At 39.3% G+C, this 23,504-nt stretch overlaps 1 protein-coding gene across 1 annotated transcript in view; it reads right to left on the bottom strand.

Annotated features, from left to right (window-relative positions):
* pdia5 (protein disulfide isomerase family A, member 5) overlaps positions 1 to 23,504 on the bottom strand; it is a 196,049-nt gene that overhangs the window by 24,039 nt on the left and 148,506 nt on the right. Inside the window, exons 12-15 of the mRNA XM_034185846.1 lie at positions 18,401 to 18,471; positions 17,683 to 17,846; positions 15,418 to 15,548; positions 1,038 to 1,108 (exon numbers count right to left, since the gene is read on the bottom strand). Of these exons, the coding sequence (XP_034041737.1) occupies positions 1,038 to 1,108; positions 15,418 to 15,548; positions 17,683 to 17,846; positions 18,401 to 18,471 (437 nt within the window). The remainder of the gene's footprint in view (positions 1 to 1,037; positions 1,109 to 15,417; positions 15,549 to 17,682; positions 17,847 to 18,400; positions 18,472 to 23,504) is intronic.

The following is a 23,504-nucleotide window of genomic DNA, read 5'->3' on the forward strand; positions in this document are numbered from 1 at the left end:
AGGACAGATTTGCAGTAGATTTGTAGCTGTAACACACTGATCAGTGTCCACAGACTTATAAAACTTGCATGATGTCGTAAAAAAAGAGAACGTTGTGCTATAGACATTTTAAAAACTCATGGTGAAATCTGTGGAATTCCTTGGAACCGCTGAGTTTTCACAGCCCTGTTTTAGTCGACAAAATTTCAGTGTCTTACCTCAAAAAAGGCAGCTATCATGTATTACCACTTGATGGAGGAGGAAAGAAGGACAGATTTGCAGTGGGAGCGGGTGTTCCAGGAGCGGAATAAACCATTGGAGATATTTCTGGACACTGAGATCAGGAGCACTTCTCCTCTGCTGCGGCGAACTCGGTCATGTTTGTAGCAGACGGCCCAACCCGGAAGTAAACAAAACTGTTGCGCATTAGAGGCGTTTCTTGGCAACGTCATTTGCGAGGCCGCTATGACAGTGAAAAATGGCAACTAATGTAAGACGGCTAATCTACAAGTTTACCTGTCGATGTGAAATGGAGATTAGACGGATTATGTTGGGCGACTAACCTTAGTTGACTATGTAAGCTTCGTAGACTAAAAGATTAGACTGCTTTATGAAACCAGGTCCTAGACTCTAAAGAGGTTGAGTATAAATATATGAACATCACAAAACAACTCTGTTCGGTGACCTCACAATTCCATAAACTCTTTTCAGATGTGCATCAATCGCATAGACCGAGCTCCCAGAGAAGTAGTTCAGGGACGGTGATGGTTATCATTGTGATTTTAACAACACTACAACTCTTACCCACACTGCTTATTGACCCATTGTGTTAACAGCTTTCATATTCATTTTTTCCCCTAAGAAAATGAAGCAACGTAAGCAAAAGGAAACAAATAAAGAAAAGAGTTAAGATTGCGATTCATATTTTAAAAGTATGGTATGGGCTAACAGCTCAATATGATGGGTCCTTCACACACATCAATGGGCTTTGTATCATCCTTCTGTTTGCAGAACTATTGAAACAATACTACTGCTCAATGTGATGAGGAAATACTAACCTTACGGTCTTCTCTGAACAGTTCTGCTGCTGTGGTGAAGTGGGGAACAGCATTTTTACAGTGTGGACACCCTGCAAGACAACAACACAAATCCAACATTATTAGAGCTCATCAGGACCCATTTCCACGATTCCTCACCTGAGTTTCAGTACATGGCAAACAGACTATTTATGTCATGTCACTCAACTGTACACCAAAAGCAACTTGGGGATTAAAAGCCTTGCTCACGTTAGTGGCAATAATGAATGTGGGACATTTCATTTCACATAATTCTAACAAAAACCTCAGTCTTAAAAGCAGTATGAAGTACTACCTTAGAGTAATATAAAAATACCTTTGAGGATTTGCGTTGACCACACTATATCAAAATGGTATTTGCACCTCAAATGTTCAGTTAGTTTGGTCATTTTGAATGTGCACTAGTCAATATGCAGATTCACCAAAGTAAACAAGCAGGTTTTGGATCTTTCTGCCATGAGGTTAGAAAACCAACACCTGCAGCACTGTGCTGAATTCAAAGGCACAATAAACATAAATCACTACAACATTCTTTTTACTGGTGTAATAAAAACATCCTCAGGTGTCACTTTAATAGCCAAAGAAGACTTACATTTGGTGCCATAATGATGTATCCTATCAAAGATAACGTATCACATCTACTGGCTGGAAGTATGAAGATCTACCTGATTTTACAGAAATTTGCAATAATGAAAATAATAAAAACAGAAAAAAAAAAACATCTCTTGGATTGAAAAATTTACACAAACAAAATGGAGTTTGTGTGGTGTCACTATTCAGTAGCTTTGTAAATTACAACTAACTTTTACTACACATTACATCAGTCCACTTAGTTTGCTTCCAGCGTCTGCCGTCACTTCCAGAGCTGAGTTCATGATTTTACAACATACATGACTGTATAGCTACAGTGCTGTGCAGTGAGTAAAACCTGAGAGCAAGAAAGGTAGCATCCACCATATATATTTGACAATATATACAGAGCAGTTTGATAACTTGAATGGTGTGAGCCACACCCACAATTAAAAAGCTAATAGGCCACACCCCCTTAGATCAATCAAGATGTATTTATGAGATTTGGGTAAGAGCTGTCCCAAGATTACCCATGTCAAATTTTGTGCAGTTCGACTTGGTCAATTTTGCAATAGAAATGTTTTAGATTTAAGGTGAGCCCTAGTGCCCAAACAAGAAAATATTACTCATAATCACGTGAACCCAGGTTGAGTTTTAACTTTAGCATCAAACTTTCCCTCAGGCATGCAGCTCTGTGTCCCGGACCAATTGGCATCAATTTTCATGTGTTTTATCAAATTCTTTGGACAACAGACAATCATTTGCACCCAGTGCAGGAGTTTAATTCACCTGCTGCCACTCTGGCTGTAATGCCTTGAAAATTTACTGGTATGCCGATGACCACCACAGCCTTTGTGTTCCAAGTTCAACTTCCAGCTACTTTGTCGTATTTCATCTGTGTGCTTTTGCAATCCAATGCCAAGATCAGCGCAAAGCACTCTTTGGAATCTTAAGGTGCACTTGAAACTCAGAATCAAAATGTTTCACTGTTAGAATTCAAAACAAGATAGCTGACTGTGGAGTAACTACACTCGATACCCAGTTATCACTTGATACTGTTCAATATCATGGTGGGATTAAAGCTTTGAACCGCAGATTTGTATCGATGTTTGTCTCACAGGCAGAATAAAAAAAAAACTTCCAACAGCTTTATCAAACGGTGAGTTTTAAACCATTTCAATGATTTAAACACATTTTAGAGTAATAACACATTGTGAAGAGCCACCTGAATAGTTTGTAGCAGTTCTACGGTGTGATAGTTGATTGAATGATATTGTCATCCAGAGCAAGAGGTGCCACAACAATGACACACAAATATACAGTAGTGTTCAGAATAATAGTAGTGCTATGTGACTAAAAAGATTAATCCAGGTTTTGAATATATTTCTTATTGTTACATGGGAAACAAGATACCAGTAGATTCAGTAGATTCTCACAAAACCAACAAGACCAAGCATTCATGATATGCACACTCTTAAGGCTATGAAATTGGGCTATTAGTAAAAAAAAAAGTAGAAAAGGGGGTGTTCACAATAATAGCAGCATCTGCTGTTGATGTTACAAACTCAAAACTATTATGTTCAAACTGCTTTTTTTTTTAGCAATACTGTGACTCACTAAACTAGTATTTAGTTGTATAACCACAGTTTTTCATGATTTCTTCACATCTGCGAAGCATTAATTTTGTTGGTTTGGACCCAAGATTTTGCTTGTTTACTAGTGTGCTTGGGGTCATTGTCTTGTTGAAACACCCATTTCAAGGGCATGTCCTCTTCAGCATAAGGCAACATGACCTCTTCAAGTATTTTGACATATCCAAACTGATCCATGATACCTGGTATGTGATATATAGGCCCAACACCATAGTAGGAGAAACATGCCCATATCATGATGCTTGCACCACCATGCTTCACTGTCTTCACTGTGAACTGTGGCTTGAATTCAGAGTTTGGGGGTCATCTCACAAACTGTCTGCAGCCCTTGGACCCAAAAACAACAATTTTACTCTCATCAATCCACAAAATATTCCTCCATTTCTCTTTAGGCCAGTTGATGTGTTCTTTGGTAAACTGTAACCTCTTCTGCACGTCTTTTATTTAACAGCGGGACTTTGCAGGGGATTCTTGCAAATAAATTAGCTTCACACATGCGTCTTCTGTCACAGCACTTACAGGTAACTCCAGACTGTCTTTGATCATCCTGGAGCTGATCTATGGGTGAGCCTTTGCCATTCTGGTTATTCTTCTATCCATTTTGATGGTTGTTTTCCATTTTCTTCCACGCATCTCTGTTTTTTTGTCCATTTTAAAGCATTGGAGATCACTGTAGATGAACAGCCTATAATTTTTTGCACCTGCGTATACGTTTTCCCCTCTCTAATCAACTCTTTAATCAAACTACGCTGTTCTTCTGAACGTCTTGAACGTCCCATTTTCCTCAGGCTTTCAAAGAGAAAAGCATGTTCAACAGGTGCTGGCTTCATTCTTAAAAAGGGGACACCTGATTCACACCTGTTTGTTCCACAAAATTGATGAACTCACTGACGGAATGCCACACTACTATTATTGTGAACACCCCCTTTTCTACTTTTTTTTTTTTTACTAATAGCCCAATTTCATAGCCTTAAGAGTGTGCATATCATGAATGCTTGGTCTTGTTGGATTTGTAAGAATCTACTTAATCTACTGGTAACTTGTTTCCCATGTAACAATAAGACATATACTCAAAACCTGGATTAATCTTTTTAGTCACATACAAACCCCTGGCAAAAATTATGGAATCACCGGCCTCGGCAGATGTTCATTCAGTTGTTTAATTTTGTAGAAAAAAAGCAGATTACAGACATGACACAAAACTAAAGTCATTTCAAATGGCAACTTTCTGGCTTTAAGAAACACTATAAGAAATCAGGAAAAAAAATTGTGTCAGTCAGTAACGGTTACTTTTTTAGACCAAGCAGAGGGAAAAAAATATGGAATCACTCAATTCTGAGGAAAAAAATTATGGAATCATGAAAAACAAAAGAACGCTCCAACACATCACTAGTATTTTGTTGCACCACCTGTGGCTTTTATAACAGCTTGCAGTCTCTGAGGCATGGACTTAATGAGTGACAAACAGTACTCTTCAACAATCTGGCTCCAACTTTCTCTGACTGCTGTTGCCAGATCAGCTTTGCAGGTTGGAGCCTTGTCATGGACCATTTTCTTCAACTTCCACCAAAGATTTTCAATTGGATTAAGATCCGGACTATTTGCAGGCCATGACATTGACCCTATGTGTCTTTTTGCAAGGAATGTTTTCACAGTTTTCGCTCTATGGCAAGATGCATTATCATCTTCAAAAATGATTTCATCATCCCCAAACATCCTTTCAATTGATGGGATAAGAAAAGTGTCCAAAATATCAACGTATCCTGATCAAAAATGACTCCAATATTTCTCACAGTATTACTAGAGGTCAGGGTAATGCCATCCAGAGTAAGGATCTGGTTAGACACCATGTTTCTAAGATTTGTACAAAGTACAACAACTTCAGTTTTATCTGAATTTAAAAGCAGGAAATTAGAGGTCGTCCATGTCCTTATGTCTGCAAGACATTCCTGCAGTTTAACTAATTGGTGTGTGTCCTCTGGCTTCATGGATAGATAAAGCTGGGTATCATCTGCGTAACAATGAAAATTTAAGCAATGCTTTCTAATAACACTGCCTAAGGGAAGCATGTATAAAGTGAATAAAATTGGTCCTAGCACAGAACCTTGTGGAACTCCATAATTAACCTTAGTCTGTGAAGAAGACCCCCCCCCCCCATTTACATGAACAAATTGTAATCTATTAGATAAATATGATTCAAACCACCGCAGTGCAGTGCCTTTAATACCTATGGCATGCTCTAATCTCTGTAATAAAATTTTATGGTCAACAGCATCAAAAGCAGCACTGAGGTCTAACAGGACAAGGACAGAGATGGGTCCACTGTCTGAGGCCATAAGAAGATCATTTGTAACCTTCACTAATGCTGTTTCTGTACTATGATGAATTCTAAAACCTGACTGAAACTCTTCAAATAGACCATTCCTCTGCAGATGATCAGTTAGCTGTTTTACAACTACCTTTTCAAGAATTTTTGAGAGAAAAGGAAGGTTGGAGATTGGCCTATAATTAGCTAAGATAGCTGGGTCAAGTGATGGCTTTTTAAGTAATGGTTTAATTACTGCCACCTTAAAAGCCTGTGGTACATAGCCAACTAATAAAAATAGATTTATCATATTTAAGATTGAAGCATTAATTAATGGTAGGGCTTCCTTGAGCAGCCTGGTAGGAATGGGGTCTAATAGACATGTTGATGGTTTGGAGGAAGTAACTAATGAAAATAACTCAGACAGAACAATCGGAGAGAAAGAGTCTAACCAAATACCAGCATTACTGAAAGCAGCCAAAGATAACGATATGTCTTTGGGATGGTTATGAGTAATTTTTTCTCTAATAGTTAAAATTTTATTAGCAAAGAAAGTCATGAAGTCATTACTAGTTAAAGTTAAAGGAATACTCGGCTCAATAGAACTCTGACTCTTTGTCATCCTGGCTACAGTGCTGAAAAGAAACCTGGGGTTGGTCTTATTTTCTTCAGTTAGTGATGAGTAGTAAGATGTCCTAGCTTTACGGAGGGCTTTTTTATAGAGCAACAGACTCTTTTTCCAGGCTAAGTGAAGATCTTCTAAATTAGTGAGACGCCATTTCCTCTCCAACTTACGGGTTATCTGCTTTAAGCTGCGAGTTTGTGAGTTATACCACGAAGTCAGGCACTTCTGATTTAAGGCTCTCTTTTTCAGAGGAGCTACAGCATCCAAAGTTGTGCTCAATGAGGATATAAAACTATTGACAAGATAATCTATCTCACTCACAGAGTTTAGGTAGCTACTCTGCACTGTGTTGGTATATGGCACTGGAGAACATAACAAAGAAGGAATCATATCCTTAAACCTAGTTACAGCGCTTTCCGAAAGACTTCTACTGTAATGAAACTTATTCCATTAAAGTAAATGTAAATGTTATTAAGAAATGATCAGACAGAAGGGGGTTTTCAGGGAATACTGTTAGCTCTTCATTTTCCATACCATAAGTCAGAACAAGATCTAAAGTATGGTTAAAGTGGTGGGTGGACTCATTTACATTTTGAGTGAAGCCAATTGAGTCTAATAATAGATTAAATGCAGTGCTGAGGCTGTCATTTTCAGCATCTATGTGGATGTTAAAATCGCCCACTATAATTATCTGAGCTAAGCACTAAGTCAGACAAAAGGTCTGAAAATTCACAGAGAAACTCACAGTAACGACCAGGTGGACGATAGATAACAACAAATAAAACTGTTTTTTGGGACTTCCAATTTGGATGGACAAGACTAAGAGTCAAGCTTTCAAATGAATTAAAGCTCTGTCTGGGTTTTTGATTAATTAATAAGCTGGAGTGGAAGATTGCTGCTAATCCTCCCCCTTGGCTTGTGCTACGAGCATTCTGACAGTTAGTGTGACTTGGGGGTGTTGACTCATTTAAACTAACATATTCATCCTGCTGTAACCAGGTTTCTGTAAGGCAGAATAAATCAATATGTTGATCAATTATATCATTTACTAACAGGGACTTAGAAGAGAGAGACCTAATGTTTAATAGACCATATTTAACTGTTTTAGTCTGTGGTGCAGTTGAAGGTGCTATATTATTTTTTCTTTTTGAATTTTTATGCTTAAATAGATTTTTACTGGTTGTTGGTGGTCTGGGAGCAGGCACCGTTTCTACGGGGATGGGGTATTGGGGGGATGGCAGGGGGAGAGAAGCTGCAGAGAGGTGTGTAAGACTACAACTCTGCTTCCTGGTCCCAACCCTGGATAGTCACGGTTTGGAGGGTTTAATAAAATTGGCCAGATTTCTAGAAATGAGAGCTGCTCCATCCAAAGTGGGATGGATGCCATCTCTCCTAACAAGACCAGGTTTTCCCCAGAAGCTTTGCCAATTATCTACGAAGCCCACCTCATTTTTTTGGACACCACCCAGACAGCCAGCAATTCAAGGAGAACATGCAGCTAAACATGTCACTCCCGGTCCGATTGGGGAGGGGCCCAGAGAAAACTACAGAGTCCGACATTGTTTTTGCAAAGTTACACACCGATTCAATATTAATTTTAGTGATCTCCGATTGGCGTAACCGGGTGTCATTACTGCCGATGTGAATTACAATCTTACCAAATTTACTTAATTGACTATGGTTGCTGGTGTCACTAACTTCACATTTCTCAAAACAGAGTCGCCAATAACCAGAGTTTGTTCCTCGGCGGGTGTTTCGCCAGGTGGGGAAAAACGGTTAGAGATGTGAACGGGTTGGTGGTGTACAGGGGGCTTCTGTTTAGGACTACGCTTCCTCCTCACAGTCACCCAGCCGGCCTGCTTTCCCGGCTGCTCAGGATCTGCTGGGGGACAGCTAACGGCGGCTAAGCTACCTTGGTCCGAACCAACTACAGGGGCCTGGCTAGCTGTAGGATTTTCCAAGGTGCGGAGCCGAATCTCCAATTCGCCCAGCTTGGCCTCCAAAGCTACGAATAAGCTACACTTATTACAAGTACCATTACTGCTAAAGGAGGCCGAGGAATAACTAAACATTTCACACCCAGAGCAGAAAAGTGCGGGAGAGACAGGAGAGGCCGCCATGCTAAACTGGCTAAGAGCTAGTAGATGCGCTAAGCTAGCGGATTCCTAAAAACACACAAAGTGAATAATGTGTAAATAATTTAGAGGTGATTCAGCAGAGGGAGTGCTTTAGTTAAGGCACATGAAGATTACACTCAGTTCTGTGACAGACTGACATCCTGTCCAGGGTGTACCTTGTCTCTCGCCCAATGAGCGCTGACCCCTGACTGAAATAAGTATGTATAGAAAATGAATGAATATACACTCTGTTGCCAGTTTTATGAGGTAGACAGTGAAAAGTAATGTAGCACTGTAGCAAATCCCCTTCATGAAGAAGTGAAGGTACCGCCTCTTAAAATTCTATATCACCAGCTGCCACAGGTGACTACAATGAAAAGTATAGACAATTGTGGTCTGTTTGAAGCCCACAGACATGCTGATTGTTTCATGCAAGCAGTAATCACTTTTATTTTTGTGTGCCAACAAGTAGCCACACAGACCAGTTATACAGCCCCATTTCATAACGTTGGGATGGTGTGGACAATGCAAATAAATGGGGAGAAAAACAAAACAGCGATTCTTATATCTTACATTTACTTTGACTTCTATTTCATTGCAAACAGTACGAATCCAACATATTTCATGTTTTGTGTATTATTCACTTGTTTACATGAATTTCTGCATTCAAGAGCTGTAACATTCCACACAAAGCTGGACGTAAAAATATTTAACAGTTTGTAATTTCGCCCTTCCTTCTCACAGTATTTAAAAGACACTGTCATTGAGGATACCAAGTGATGAAGTGTTTCAGGTATTATTTGTCCCATTCTTGCTGCAAACATGTCTTACAGTGTTCAACAATATGGGGTTATTGTTATTGTTGGGTTTTTCATTTCAAAATTCTCCACACATTCTGTATTGGCGCTAGGTAAGGACTGCAGGCAGGCTAGCCCAGTCTGTACCCTTTTCTTTTTCCACAGCATTTGTAATGAGTGCAGAATGTGGTTTTGCATTGTCTTGTTGAAAAATACATTGGCATCCCTGGAAAAAAATGTGCTCTTTAAGCCAGCATAAGTTGCCTGAAAATGTCAATGTACTTTTGCAAATGGGCAAGTCCATGAGACTGTCACATCTGTTACCACTTTCAATGGTCTTGCTGTGATCTAGCTGTCCTAGAGACTTCTTATTTTCAATAGGATAAAGAAATAATGGACAAATCTTAATTCTCTGAGACAGCTAGATCATAGCAGGACCATTAAAAGAGGCAATGGATGTGACAGTCTAATGTAACTGACCAAATGAACTTTGACAGGGGCACTGACACAACCCTATATCATGACAAACCCTGGCTTTTGGACTTGTTGCTGACAACAGTTTGGATAGTCCTATTTGTCTTTGGTCCAGAGCACATGGTGTCCATTTCTTTCAAAAAAGATCTGGAATACAATACACATTTCCACAGTGTGGTCATTTAACCCAGATGCCTCCAAGCCCAGGGGTCAATGCTACTTCTGGTAAAGGTTAACAGAGGGCTTCTTTTTGCAGAGTAAGGTTTTAAGTGGCATTTGTAAATGCAATTCTGTATTGCAGTGCTGGACAAAGGTCTTCCAAAGTAATCCCTTGCCCATGTGGTTATATCAGCCATTGATGAATGATGATTCTTGATGCAGTGCAGCCTGAGGGATCAGAATTCATGGGTGTTCAGCTTATGCCTGAGTCCTTCCCCTTTACACACTGAAATTTCTCCAGATTCCTTGAACCTCCAGAAACCTTAAGAAATAAGCAAATCCCATTCTAAACCGTTTATTTATTTATTTTTTGAGGAACACTGTTTTCTAACATTTCAACAATTTTCTCAGGCATTTGCTCACAAACTGGAAATCAACTGCCCATTTTGCTCTTTAGAGACGCAGCTTGTTGTGGATACTGCTTTGTACCAAATGATTACAATCACCTGTTGACGTCACCAGTTTTTTTATTATTCCACACTCCTCCCAGTTTTCAAGAACTCTCTGATCGAGCAACCATTACACAAGCAAAAAAACATCTTAATGAATAGCTCACATGTTCTGTACTCAGAGTATATCTTGTTAAACTCGGGGAAGAGATATCTTGTTCCTTTGTGCAAATGTAACCGGTACAAATATTCATTTGTTATGTTGACCATTAAGCTTATTAATGAAGAAGCTTAAATTGCACTTTGTCATAGGATAGATCTTGCACATCTTCCAGTGGAATGGCAAGTTTTTAATGGCTGTGTGGTTTTAGTAGTTGATAGTGGATTGGTTACAGTGATTTTATGTCTTTTCACTGGTTTTAAGATTATTTATGCTATTTTATTGTTGGTTGTATTTATTCTGTGGGTATCACTGTTGTAATGTTGGTACTGTTTATTGTTTGTGCAGTTGAGCCCCCTCATGCACCACAAGCTACATTTCTCCGAAAGGAGACGATTAATAAAGAACTTTGAACTTTTATTTATTTATTATTTACCTCATTACTAATTTACATCCATCCCAAATTTTTGGAATGTGTTACAGGCCTGAAATGCAAGAATGAAAGTATACTGAATTAAATCAAGTTGACCACATAGAAGATGAAATATCTTGGGCTTATACAGTCTGCAATGAACTCAAAATAAATGTAAAAATTACTGCTTTCTTTCTGAGTTGGGATTGTAGCGTTAACTAAATTCTGCCAAACCTGTCAGGTTAACTTCTCTTTCTAAGCAGCCTTTACTGCAGATCAGAAACCATTTCAAGCTGAAGCACCCTTTTAGCTGCAACATTAAATGGCCTTTACACCTTTAAAGGTTCTGTCACAATTCTGAAATAGATATGTCAAAACACAGAGGCATTTGTCACAGTTTTTCTCCCACATAAAGAAGACAGAATGAGCAGGCAGGCCATTTTAACAGCTCGGGAAAGGTCTAAGTGCAGATAAATGAACAAAGCACAGATAACGTAATACTGCATGCTAACTATGGCTATATTTAAGTCTTCCCTTCTTGCATTGTTCCTGTCATCTAATCAGCTAAAAGCAGCTAAAAGGCAGATCTGCTGCTGATAGAGAGAGCCATTACTCATTTTCCAACTCAAGCAGCTCAAAACCTTTTTCAGATATTTTCACTCTTCTTTTTCATAACAGACAGAAAAAGTGAAGGAAAGAGACAGATAGAAAGACTGCCAGGTAGTTTCAATAGCCTTGATTTCTTTTTCTTCCTTATCAGTCACTGATGAAACAAGCTCATTTAGAAATACAAACAAAACAAAATTAATGCAGAATCAACTGAAAATAAACACAGTGAATCATTATGTTTGGTGTTGAGTGTTGCTTAACACAGACTATTGAAGCAATGTGAGGTTTGTACAACATCAGAGAAAGTTAAAGGTTCGCAGCAGCATTTCTTCAAGTTTAATGTTGCTTGCTTTTACATTTTTCATATTTTCCCCAAACATGGTCTATTTGATTTTAGAGTTTTGCAGGTACATATTTTTATCAGTCCAAACTAGGGATGGGTATTGATAAGATTTTATTGATATCGATGCCATTATCTATTCCGCTTACTGATCCAATTTTTATCGATTCTCTTATCTCTTAAAAGTCAGCTTTATAGGTTTTCTATGTCAACATTTTATTGAGTCTTAAAGTAAATAAATATGAAATTGATCACTGGATCCTTGATCTCTGGACATAAACAAAATCTGTACATGGATGCTTGATCTCTGGACATAAATAGAAATAAAGAAAATCTGTAGTTTTTGTCAAAAGCATTTCCTTTCAGATATTAATGAGACAAATAGCTGCGGCCTTGCAGCTGGCTGCTCTACCACTCAAGATCAATGTAATTCATAAAGAATGGAGGACGTCTCATTTTTTTTTTTGGGGGGGGGGGGTGGCTGTTTTGGTCTGTTATAGTTTGTTGTCTGTACAATGTTTGGAAAGAGGTGTCATTTTATTCAAAACGGCAATTCGCTTTGAAGTTATTAATTCCGACTGGAATCTATCTTTCCAACGTTTTGAGCCGCACAGTTAGTTCCACAAAACAGAGGATATTGTTATTATTTCCTTTACCTGAGATACCTTGGGGTGATTTTTTGATCCCATGCTGTCCTTTGACCTACACATTAGAGATATTATGAGGACTGCTTTCTTCCACCTGTGAAATATAGTGAAGATCCGTCCCATCCTGCCTATGGCTGATAGAGACCCTGATCCATGCATTTGTCTCTTCTAGACTGGAATACTACAATGTTCTATTTTCTGGTTTACTGCAGTTCAGCATTAGGGTTCTCCAACTGGTTCAAAATGTTGCCGCCATAATCTTGACAGGAAGCAGAAGGTTTGACCACACTGCACCCATTTTGGCGTCTCTTCACCGGCTTCCTGTTTCTGTGTGGTTGAATTTTAAGGTTCTGTTATTAACCTATAAAATTATTCACGGACTAGGACTTCTCTACCTAGCTGACCTAAACAAACCCTAAGTACCGGCCCGGGCTCTGTGTTCCAGGGCCCAGGACTACTTTGTGCCCCTAGGGCAGGGGTGGGCAATCGTGCCATGAAGGGCCGAGGCACTGCAGATTTTCATTGCTACCAATCACCTCAGCAGGTGATTTCATTATTGATCAGAATGATTTCATTAATGATCAGGTGTCTCGGAAGGTGATTTCTTTGATGATCAGGTGTTTATGTTCAGGGGAGAAGCTCATCAGCAACCCACCTGCTGAGGTGATGGTTGCAAGGAAAACTTGCAGTGTCTCAGCCCTCGATGCCCACCCCTGCCCTAGGGTGAATAAAAAGTCTGTGGGCCACAGAGCCTTCTCTAATTGTGCACTTGCTTTGTGGAAAGATCTGCCCGAAGAGATAAAACAGCCAGATTATGTACAGACAATTTTTCCACCCGTCTTTACACAGAACTTGTATTGTGGTACCTTTAATCCAAAAAACATACATTGTGGTTCAGAAAACTACACCATAAAAGAAATGACAATTCAAAGAACTCAAAAATAATAATTCTCAGTATCAATTCAAATGGAACAATAGGAGTATTTATCATACATTAATACATCAACTTGTTCAACTTTTACTCACTTCTGAGTTTTCCAAGTTTTGGCAGGAGCTTTGCAACTCTGTTTTCTAATTCTTGGCCACGTCAAAATCCTTACAAATATATTTTTAATTTAACATTAATTTCCGATCACTGTACATTTTGAAGTTAAACTTTTCTTACATTAGAAAACTTTATTTTAGACAAATAAAATGAAAAGTAATGTGTACATGTACTAATGGTAGATTCATTCATTCATTCATTGAGCAAATATATGTTTCTGATGTGATCGAGAAATACATTTCTTAAAATACAAAGAAATATGAAACAGCACTGTCCTATTTTCTTTGACTACTTGATGGTTAAAAAAACTTTAAATAAAAAAAATCTAAGTTATTTAAAGTTAAGACTTTTCTTGTAGTTATGGCAGTAACAATAAAAACTGTGTAGCTTTATTTGGTAAAAATGAAAAATAGGTCAACCACTCAGCTCGACAGTGAATGATTCTGCAGCTAAAAAGCTAATTTAGCTTATAAACCTCAGCAGAGCAATAACGTCACGTATTGTTTTCACTCACTCACCTCAGTCAAATTTTTGTCCGATGCTCAAACTCAATCTTGTAGCTTTGACTCGCAAACTCGTGTGTGAATGCTAACGGCATTAACATTTTTAGCAGCTGGAAGTGTCACCCATTAGCTTCACTTAGTGTACGATTACTGGAGGAAAAACGTAGCTCATGACTTTTATTGTCCATAAAGTAAACCATTAGAAAAACAACAGCGCAGTCCACAAAAGCATGACTTTATAAACTCTTAAAGCCCAAATCAAATAAACTCTTCTGCTTCTTCTTTGGAAATTATTGGCGGTTTGCAAACCAACACGGTGCATTTCCGCCAACAACTGTTTGGGTGTGGAACTGAAATGAAATGAATGAATGAATGAACTCTGACGTATGTTGTCAAAAATAACCTGGAAACGTTCACCACATGAGTAAAAACCCCGATTTCCGGTCATTTCCGGAAAAATTTCATCACTGCTGGTCCAACACACCTGAATCAATTGGCTGAATTACCTCCTCAGTATGCAGTCAAGTTCTTCAGAGTGCTGCTAATGACCCCATTAATTGACTCAGGTGTGTTGAACCAGAGACACATCTAAAAGTTGGAGGACACCGACCCTTGAGGACTAGAGTTGAATACCCCTGCTCTAGGGGTTAGTAAGATTAGATCTTACTTGTGTGAAGGGCCTTGAATCAGTTTTGTTGTGATTTGGTGCTTCATAAAATGAAATTAATTGAAATTATAACACATGGACTTTACTGCCTTTATGTTAACAATGATTCTAGATATTTCAATGTAATTACCATTTTCAACAACTCTCCGTACAAACTAACATCCACATTACATTCTCCTACCACTTATTCTTCACTCCTTTGTCTTGCCACGTTCTTTCCATTCTTCTGCCTCAAACTGAATGGCTCAAACTTATCATTTATAACAAATCATCCAGATACTAAACATCCCTATTTGTCTGACAATGGACCCAGAACCCAGTGGTGGCAGGTTGCCTTTCTGGTGGCATAATTACTTTTAGACTGCATTAATACTTCAGAAAACTAACATTTGGCAGGATGTTTAGAATCCTTGTAAAATGAGGCAAAGATGTGATTGGTTATGATTTCTTGAGGCAAATTAGATAAATCTATTCTCAGTGCTCTGAGTCATTCCCCAGTCTCCCAATGGTTTAGGTGGAGTTCATATGCAATGTGATGTCAAGCTTGGCATGCAGCTAAGTTACTTAATGGTTAAAAACCAAGGATATGACGAAACCAATTATTACAAAACTGGAATGTGACACGAGTTTCACACAAAGTTTAACAAGGTGATCAAAACAGCAAACTGTATGAATCTGAACAGTTTGTATAGACTGTGTGCTGCCATGCATGGATGAGCTTTCCACATCATGATCTAGAGTGTCCCCTGCAAAAACCTACCTCAAACATTTGTGCAAAGGTCAACATTTAAACTGTTTTCATGTGAGTGTCGGTATGGGCACAGTTCTTACAAGGAGCATAGAACATGACCAGGGCATGTTTTTTCTTCTTTAGTGCCTCTTTGAAGTCTTCTGACCCCAGATGGCTGACACTGGAGGGCTTTTCCTCCCAAGATTGCTCTGGCGGAGGAGGTGCCTGAGGACTATAAGGCAAACAACGAGAAACAGAAAGTAAATTATAATAAGATGAGATAAGATTGATCTCTATTGATATCACAGAGATCAATAAAGTCTTACTGATCAGAAAGTAAATCATAATATACCCAAGTAAATTATAATATACCCAATGGATGGAGCAGCACATTCAGTAATGCATACTTGTCCCAAAACAAAAAACAAAAGGAGCAATGTTAGTACGGGAATACTGCTAAAATATCACAAGAAAAGACACTTTATCACTTTGTCACGTTATCTGAGTTGTATTTAGATTTGTGTTCACCCATGGGCAGTGATTCGAAGCCTATAATTGCTAAGGTCAGCACTGATGTCATCACAGGTCAGTTACCTTACAGTCGAAACAATCAATGACCAATTTATCATATACAACCCCTGGCAAAAATGATGGAATCATCGGCCTCGGAGGATGTTCATTCAGTTGTTTAATTTTGTAGAAAAAAAGCAGATCACAGACATGACACAAAACTAAAGTCATTTCAAATGGCAACTTTCTGGCTTTAAGAAACACTATAAGAAATCAAGAAAAAAGATTGTGGCAGTCAGTAATGGTTACTTTTTTAGACCAAGCAGAGGAAAAAAATATGGAATCACTCAATTCTGAGGACAAAATTATGGAATCACCCTGTAAATTTTCATCCCCAAAACTAACACCTGCATCATATCAGATCTGCTCGTTAGTCTGCATCTAAAAAGGAGTGAACACACCTTGGAGAGCTGTTGAACCAAGTGGACTGACATGAATCATGGCTCCAACACAAGATATGTCAATTGAAACAAAGGAGAGGATTATCAAACTCTTAAAAGAGAGTAAATCATCATGCAATGTTGCAAAAGATGTTGGTTGTTCACAGTCAGCTGTGTCTAAACTCTGGACCAAATACAAACAACATGAGAAGGTTGTTAAAGGCAAACATACTGGTAGACCAAGGAAGACATCAAAGCATCAAGACAGAAAACTTAAAGCAATATGTCTCAAAAATCGAAAAATGCACAACAAAACAAATGAGGAACGAATGGGAGGAAACTGGAGTCAACGTCTGTGACCGAACTGTAAGAAACCGCCTAATGGAAATGGGATTTACATACAGAAAAGTTAAACGAAAGCCATCATTAACACCTAAACAGAAAAAAAACAAGGTTACAATAGGCTAAGGAAAAGCAATCGTGGACTGTGGATGACTGGATTGAAGTCATATTCAGTGATGAATCTTGAATCTGCATTGGGCAAGGTGATGATGCTGGAACTTTTGTTTGGTGCCGTTCCAATGAGATTTATAAAGATGACTGCCTGAAGAGAACATGTAAATTTCCACAGTCATTGATGATATGGGGCTGCATGTCAGGTAAAGGCACTGGGGAGATGGCTGTCATTACATCATCAATAAATGCACAAGTTTACATTGATATTTTGGACAATTGAAAGGATGTTTGGGGATGATGAAATCATTTTTCAAGATGATAATGCATCTTGCCATAGAGCAAAAACTGCGAAAACATTCCTTGCAAAAAGACACGTAGGGTCAATGTCATGGCACAGGGTCAATGTCAACAAGCAGATCTGATTTGATGCAGGTGTTAGTTTTGAGGATGAAAATTTACAGGGTGATTCCATAGTTCTTTCCTCAGAATTGAGGGATTCCATATTTTTTTCCTCTGCTTGGTCTAAAAAAGTAACCAGTACTGACTGCCACAATCTTTTTTCTTGATTTCTTATAGTGTTTCTTAAAGCCAGAAAGTTGCCATTTGAAATGACTTTAGTTTTGTGTCATGTCTGTGATCTGCTTTTTTTCTACAAAATTAAACAACTGAATGAACATCCTCCGAGGCCGGTGATTCCATAATTTTTGCCAGGGGTTGTACAAAGGCAGTTTAAAATTATTGCATTTAACTGACAAATGTAATTGCAAATAAATTTTGTTACAGACGGCACAGAAAAGAAAAGGTGGTTAGCATGCTAAATATATGCTGTGAATAACAGAGAGGCACAAAGGGGGATATATAAGTCTGTCTGGGTATGACTGTTCTAACTTTGTCCAGGCATTATATGTTCACCAGAAGTAGAAAAGGAAGTAGAAAATGTGACTTGTACATGTGACTCACTTGTGCATAAATTCGATGATCTTATCTTTGCTTCGGAGCTGTGGCAGGGTGTACTTCTCCTCACCTTTCTCAAAATATTTAACAGTTGGAAAACCGGATATTTTGAAGCGATCCCCCACACTTTTGTGCACTGTAGCATCCACTGCTGCCAGAACACCTGGGCTCTGCAGAGAAATAACAGCAAAACCTCACATAAGTAGCAACAATATTAATAACATTTCACCTTTATAGGCATTTTCACCAACCCTCCTCCTGGAGATCACCTGCCTTGTACATTTTCCCTCTCTCCCAGTCCATCCATATTAGATAATAGCCAGGGTGCTTCCCAGTGGCCTCCAGCACCAGGCAGACAGCCACAAGGAATGAGTCCAAGTCTTGTGCCAGGGGAACACTCGTAGATGAGATAATTGCTGCAGTCACCAGAATGGGTTTTACAGGTTCTGCCCCTGGCTGGGGTGTGTCAGAATACCATGGAGGACCATTTGGAGGAAGGAGATGTGAACAACACAACAAGAAATATGCCGAGACCCAGGCTGCAGCATGGAATGACCAGCAAATGGGCTGTATGAGCCAAGAGCTTTCAGGCCAAGGGGTGGGATCATTAAGATCTGCTAATGAGTCAACAGTATACCCAAGCAGTTCAGTTTCTGCATCAGAGCACGTGTTTGAAAAAATCCAACATGGCATGCACACTTGCATAAACCAAGGTCATACTTACGTCTGTGCCTTTATTGAGTACTTCTGCTGCATCATCATATTCTGGCTTCATCTTCTTACAGTGGCCACACCCTACAGAATGAAAAACATTAGAGCTGGACAGATTTTGACTTGAAGGGTGGGGTATCCTAATATTGGTGTGTTGGTGGTTACAAATGTGGTGATATATATGTGTCTGTGGTGGTATGATGAATCCATTCAAGGTGGAGGTGGAATTACATTGAGGATCAGAATCAGGTCTGTCAGAATAGCCTTTATTTTCCAAGTATCCACAGAATACAAGGAATCTGACGTCAGTTTAAGCTGCACTCTCTCTGTACGGCATATATAAATATACACTAAATACTGAATAATTCACAGTAAAAAATGTGCAAATGAAATGAGCAAGTAAAATAAAATAAAATTGGTCTATCAATTAGTGAGCTTTTTGGAAGGTTAAATTGTTCATCTGCCTGTGGGAAGAAACTATTCCTGTGTCTCATTGTTTTGACATACAGAGCTCTGAAATGTTGACCAGAGGGGAGGAGTTTAAACAGTGTGTGTTCAGGGTGTGAGAGGTCTGCAGAGAAGATACCAGCATGCTTCCAGTGTGGTCATGTTGTCGGACAAAAATGGGGAGTTAGTCCCAATGTGATGGATCTACACTTCGGTGGTAAGACCCATGCTAAGTTATGCTGCGATAGTTTTTTGGACCAGAATGGAGCTTGGAGCCGGAAGGATCATGCTGACTCATGTTTAGAGTGTGGCATGCCTTTGCATCACAAGTGCCCTCAGGACAACACCAACAGCAGCTTCAGAAGTACCTCTGAACTTAGCCCCTCTGGACCTCTACATTGTTGGAAAGGCATTCGTTACATCAGTAAGGTTGCACCAGTTGGGCAAGTGGTGAACACTAGCAAATGCCAGTCATACGTTAACCAGGGAAAGAATATCAGCAGATCTTCTGCTTATTACTTTCCCATTTTGATACGGTAAGAACAAGATATCTTTTGTGAATAAATTTAGTACAGTGTGAACATGGAGAGAGTCATGGTCAGACCCAACTTAACCTCACCTGTAATCACTTGTTTTACAGATGGATCATTGATCAGGGGGAAAGCCGGAGCTGCAGTGTTAATAAAACATGGGGAGGTGATGGTCTAGTGGTTAAGGTGTTGGGCTTGAGTCCAGAAGATCATGGGTTCAAATCCCCGCCTGACTGGAAAATCACTAAGGGCCCTTGGGCAAGGCCTTTAATCCCCTATTGCTCCTGGTGTGTAGTGAGCGCCTTGTATGGCAGCACCCTGAATGGTGAATGTGAGGCATAATTGTAAAGCACTTTGAGCATCTGATGCAGATGGAAAAGTGCTATATAAATGCAGTCCATTTACATGGCTTGACACAGGAAAAGAGCTTTGCACTGGGCAGATACACCACTGTCTTTCAGGCTCAGGTGTTTGCTGTCATTCGGTGTGTGGTGCTCCTGCTTAACCTCAATTGTAGGAGTAAAGGAGTTTTTGTTTACTCGGATAATCAGGTGTGTATAAGAGCCATTAAAGGGCCACTTTTCTCATACATTTTGGGTGGGAGTGTGCCCAGGCACACACAACACACTGTGAAACATTAGGAAACTAAAGCTAAGAAACCTAGTATCTTTTATCAAGGGTACCAAAAGTTTTAACTAAGAAGGTTTATTTTGGGTGGAGCAATGGGCCCATTTGTGGCCTACAGTCTGCTGGGCTGATAGTTCACCCCTCTTTCTTAACTTAACCTAAAGGTGTTATTGACATGAAATTTTCACCAGATGTCATTAACAACCCAAGTAATCCACACATGCAAAGAAACCAAAACAAATAACTACAGAAATTAAGTTATGTGTATTAAAATTGAATGACAGGGAAAAAGTATTGAACAGGCTTCCTGAAATGTATTTAATACTTCATACAAACCCTTTGTTGCCTCAAGAGCTTCAAGTCTCTTCCTGTATGGAGAAACTAGTTGCATGCATTTTTCAGGTGTGATTTTGGCCTATTATTCCACACAAACAGTCTTCAAATCGTGAAGGTTCTATTGACCTCTTCTATTAACTCTGACCTTTAGCACTTTCCATAGATTTTCTATTGGATTCAAGTCAAGTGATTGACTGGGCCGGTCTCGCAGCTTTATTTTCATTCTCTGAAATGAACTCAGAGTTTCCATGGCTGTATATTTGGGATAACTGTCTTGCTGAAACCCTCGTTTCGTCATCATCCTGGTAGAAGGCAGCAGATGTTTAAGCAAGAATGTACATTTTTCATTTAATCCTTCCTTCAATTATATGAAATTTGCCAGTGACGTATGCTGAAAAACAGCACCACACCATGATGTTCACACCTCCAAAGTTCACTGTTGCAATGGTGAAATGATGTTCTTTCCAGACCATCAGTTGGGACTGAACCAGCTGATATTAATTTGCACTGACAAGGGGCAGGATTGCTTTGTAATTACTAACAGATTTAAGCTGTTGTCTTGGCTTTCCATGCCTTTTTGCACCTCCCTTAATTCAGGTATTTCACTACTTTTTCCCTGTGTCATTTCACATAACTTAATTTTTGGACTTGTTTGTTTTGGTTTGTTTGGATTACTTAAGCTCCGTTTCCACCGAGAGGTCCGGGTCAGTATGGCATGCTATTTTGTGCATTTCCACATCCATATTTAGGAACAAGCAGCAAAATAACTGACCCGTGCCGTACCATTTTTTCGGCACCCTTCGGCCAGTGTCCCAAAATTATGGACCGGTTACAAAAGGGAAGCACTAAGCCGCTGCTGTATACTGACTGGCTCAACAGCTAAAGTGAAAGCTGTACTCCTCATTTGAACAGTTCACAGTTTCAAATATTAAAACCATGCACATACGGAGTAAATATAAAGTCTTAAGCCTACCTGTTATATCATTTCAGTTGGATTCATCATCACAGCCTGACCAAAGTTTATCCCACAGAAAGCGTCCCCATTTCGGAAAACGACATCCGAAAATACTTTAGTTCCTTGTCATGGCTGAAGAAATACAGCATTTTTAAAGAAGTCCCTCTGTGTTTTGTTTGCTCCGGGTGCGTTTCTCAGCCTGAATCAGAGAACACCGGTGTTTTGTCCCACAACAAGAAAATTAACTTCTTTTAAAAGTTAAAAGAGTCACAGCGCCTCATTCATTCATGACAGTGTTTACCACAGCCATGTGTCGTTTCTTCATCATCCTGATCCACCAAGACAAAAATGAAATAAAATTAAATAAAAGTTAAATTACTCTGTTTGGTCTCCATGTGAAAGGGATGAGGGTGCGCTACAGCGTACATCAATCAATGAATCAATCAATTTTTTTATATAGCGCCAAATCACAACAAACAGTTGCCCCAAGGCGCTTTATATTGTAAGGCAAGGCCATACAATAATTATGTAAAACCCCAACGGTCAAAACGACCCCCTGTGAGCAAGCACTTGGCTACAGTGGGAAGGAAAAACTCCCTTTTAACAGGAAGAAACCTCCAGCAGAACCAGGCTCAGGGAGGGGCAGTCTTCTGCTGGGACTGGTTGGGGCTGAGGGAGAGAACCAGGAAAAAGACATGATGTGGAGGGGAGCAGAGATCGATCACTAATGATTAAATGCAGAGTGGTGCATACAGAGCAAAAAGAGAAAGAAACAGTGCATCATGGGAACCCCCCAGCAGTCTACGTCTATAGCAGCATAACTAAGGGATGGTTCAGGGTCACCTGATCCAGCCCTAACTATAAGCTTTAGCAAAAAGGAAAGTTTTAAGCCTAATCTTAAAAGTAGAGAGGGTGTCTGTCTCCCTGATCTGAATTGGGAGCTGGTTCCACAGGAGAGGAGCCTGAAAGCTGAAGGCTCTGCCTCCCATTCTACTCTTACAAACCCTAGGAACTACAAGTAAGCCTGCAGTCTGAGAGCGAAGCGCTCTATTGGGGTGATATGGTACTACGAGGTCCCTAAGATAAGATGGGACCTGATTATTCAAAACCTTATAAGTAAGAAGAAGAATTTTAAATTCTATTCTAGAATTAACAGGAAGCCAATGAAGAGAGGCCAATATGGGTGAGATATGCTCTCTCCTTCTAGTCCCCGTCAGTACTCTAGCTGCAGCATTTTGAATTAACTGAAGGCTTTTTAGGGAACTTTTAGGACAACCTGATAATAATGAATTACAATAGTCCAGCCTAGAGGAAATAAATGCATGAATTAGTTTTTCAGCATCACTCTGAGACAAGACCTTTCTGATTTTAGAGATATTGCGTAAATGCAAAAAAGCAGTCCTACATATTTGTTTAATATGCGCTTTGAATGACATATCCTGATCAAAAATGACTCCAAGATTTCTCACAGTATTACTAGAGGTCAGGGTAATGCCATCCAGAGTAAGGATCTGGTTAGACACCATGTTTCTAAGATTTGTGGGGCCAAGTACAATAACTTCAGTTTTATCTGAGTTTAAAAGCAGGAAATTAGAGGTCATCCATGTCTTTATGTCTGTAAGACAATCCTGCAGTTTAGCTAATTGGTGTGTGTCCTCTGGCTTCATGGATAGATAAAGCTGGGTATCATCTGCGTAACAATGAAAATTTAAGCAATACCGTCTAATAATACTGCCTAAGGGAAGCATGTATAAAGTGAATAAAATTGGTCCTAGCACAGAACCTTGTGGAACTCCATAATTAACTTTAGTCTGTGAAGAAGATTCCCCATTTACATGAACAAATTGTAATCTATTAGACAAATATGATTCAAACCACCGCAGCGCAGTGCCTTTAATACCTATGGCATGCTCTAATCTCTGTAATAAAATTTTATGGTCAACAGTATCAAAAGCAGCACTGAGGTCTAACAGAACAAGCACAGAGATGAGTCCACTGTCCGAGGCCATAAGAAGATCATTTGTAACCTTCACTAATGCTGTTTCTGTACTATGATGAATTCTAAAACCTGACTGAAACTCTTCAAATAGACCATTCCTCTGCAGATGATCAGTTAGCTGTTTTACAACTACCCTTTCAAGACTTTTTGAGAGAAAAGTAAGGTTGGAGATTGGCCTATAATTAGCTAAGATAGCTGGGTCAAGTGATGGCTTTTTAAGTAA

Source organism: Thalassophryne amazonica, chromosome 14, assembly GCF_902500255.1.
Source record: "Thalassophryne amazonica chromosome 14, fThaAma1.1, whole genome shotgun sequence".
Lineage (NCBI taxonomy): Eukaryota > Metazoa > Chordata > Actinopteri > Batrachoidiformes > Batrachoididae > Thalassophryne > Thalassophryne amazonica.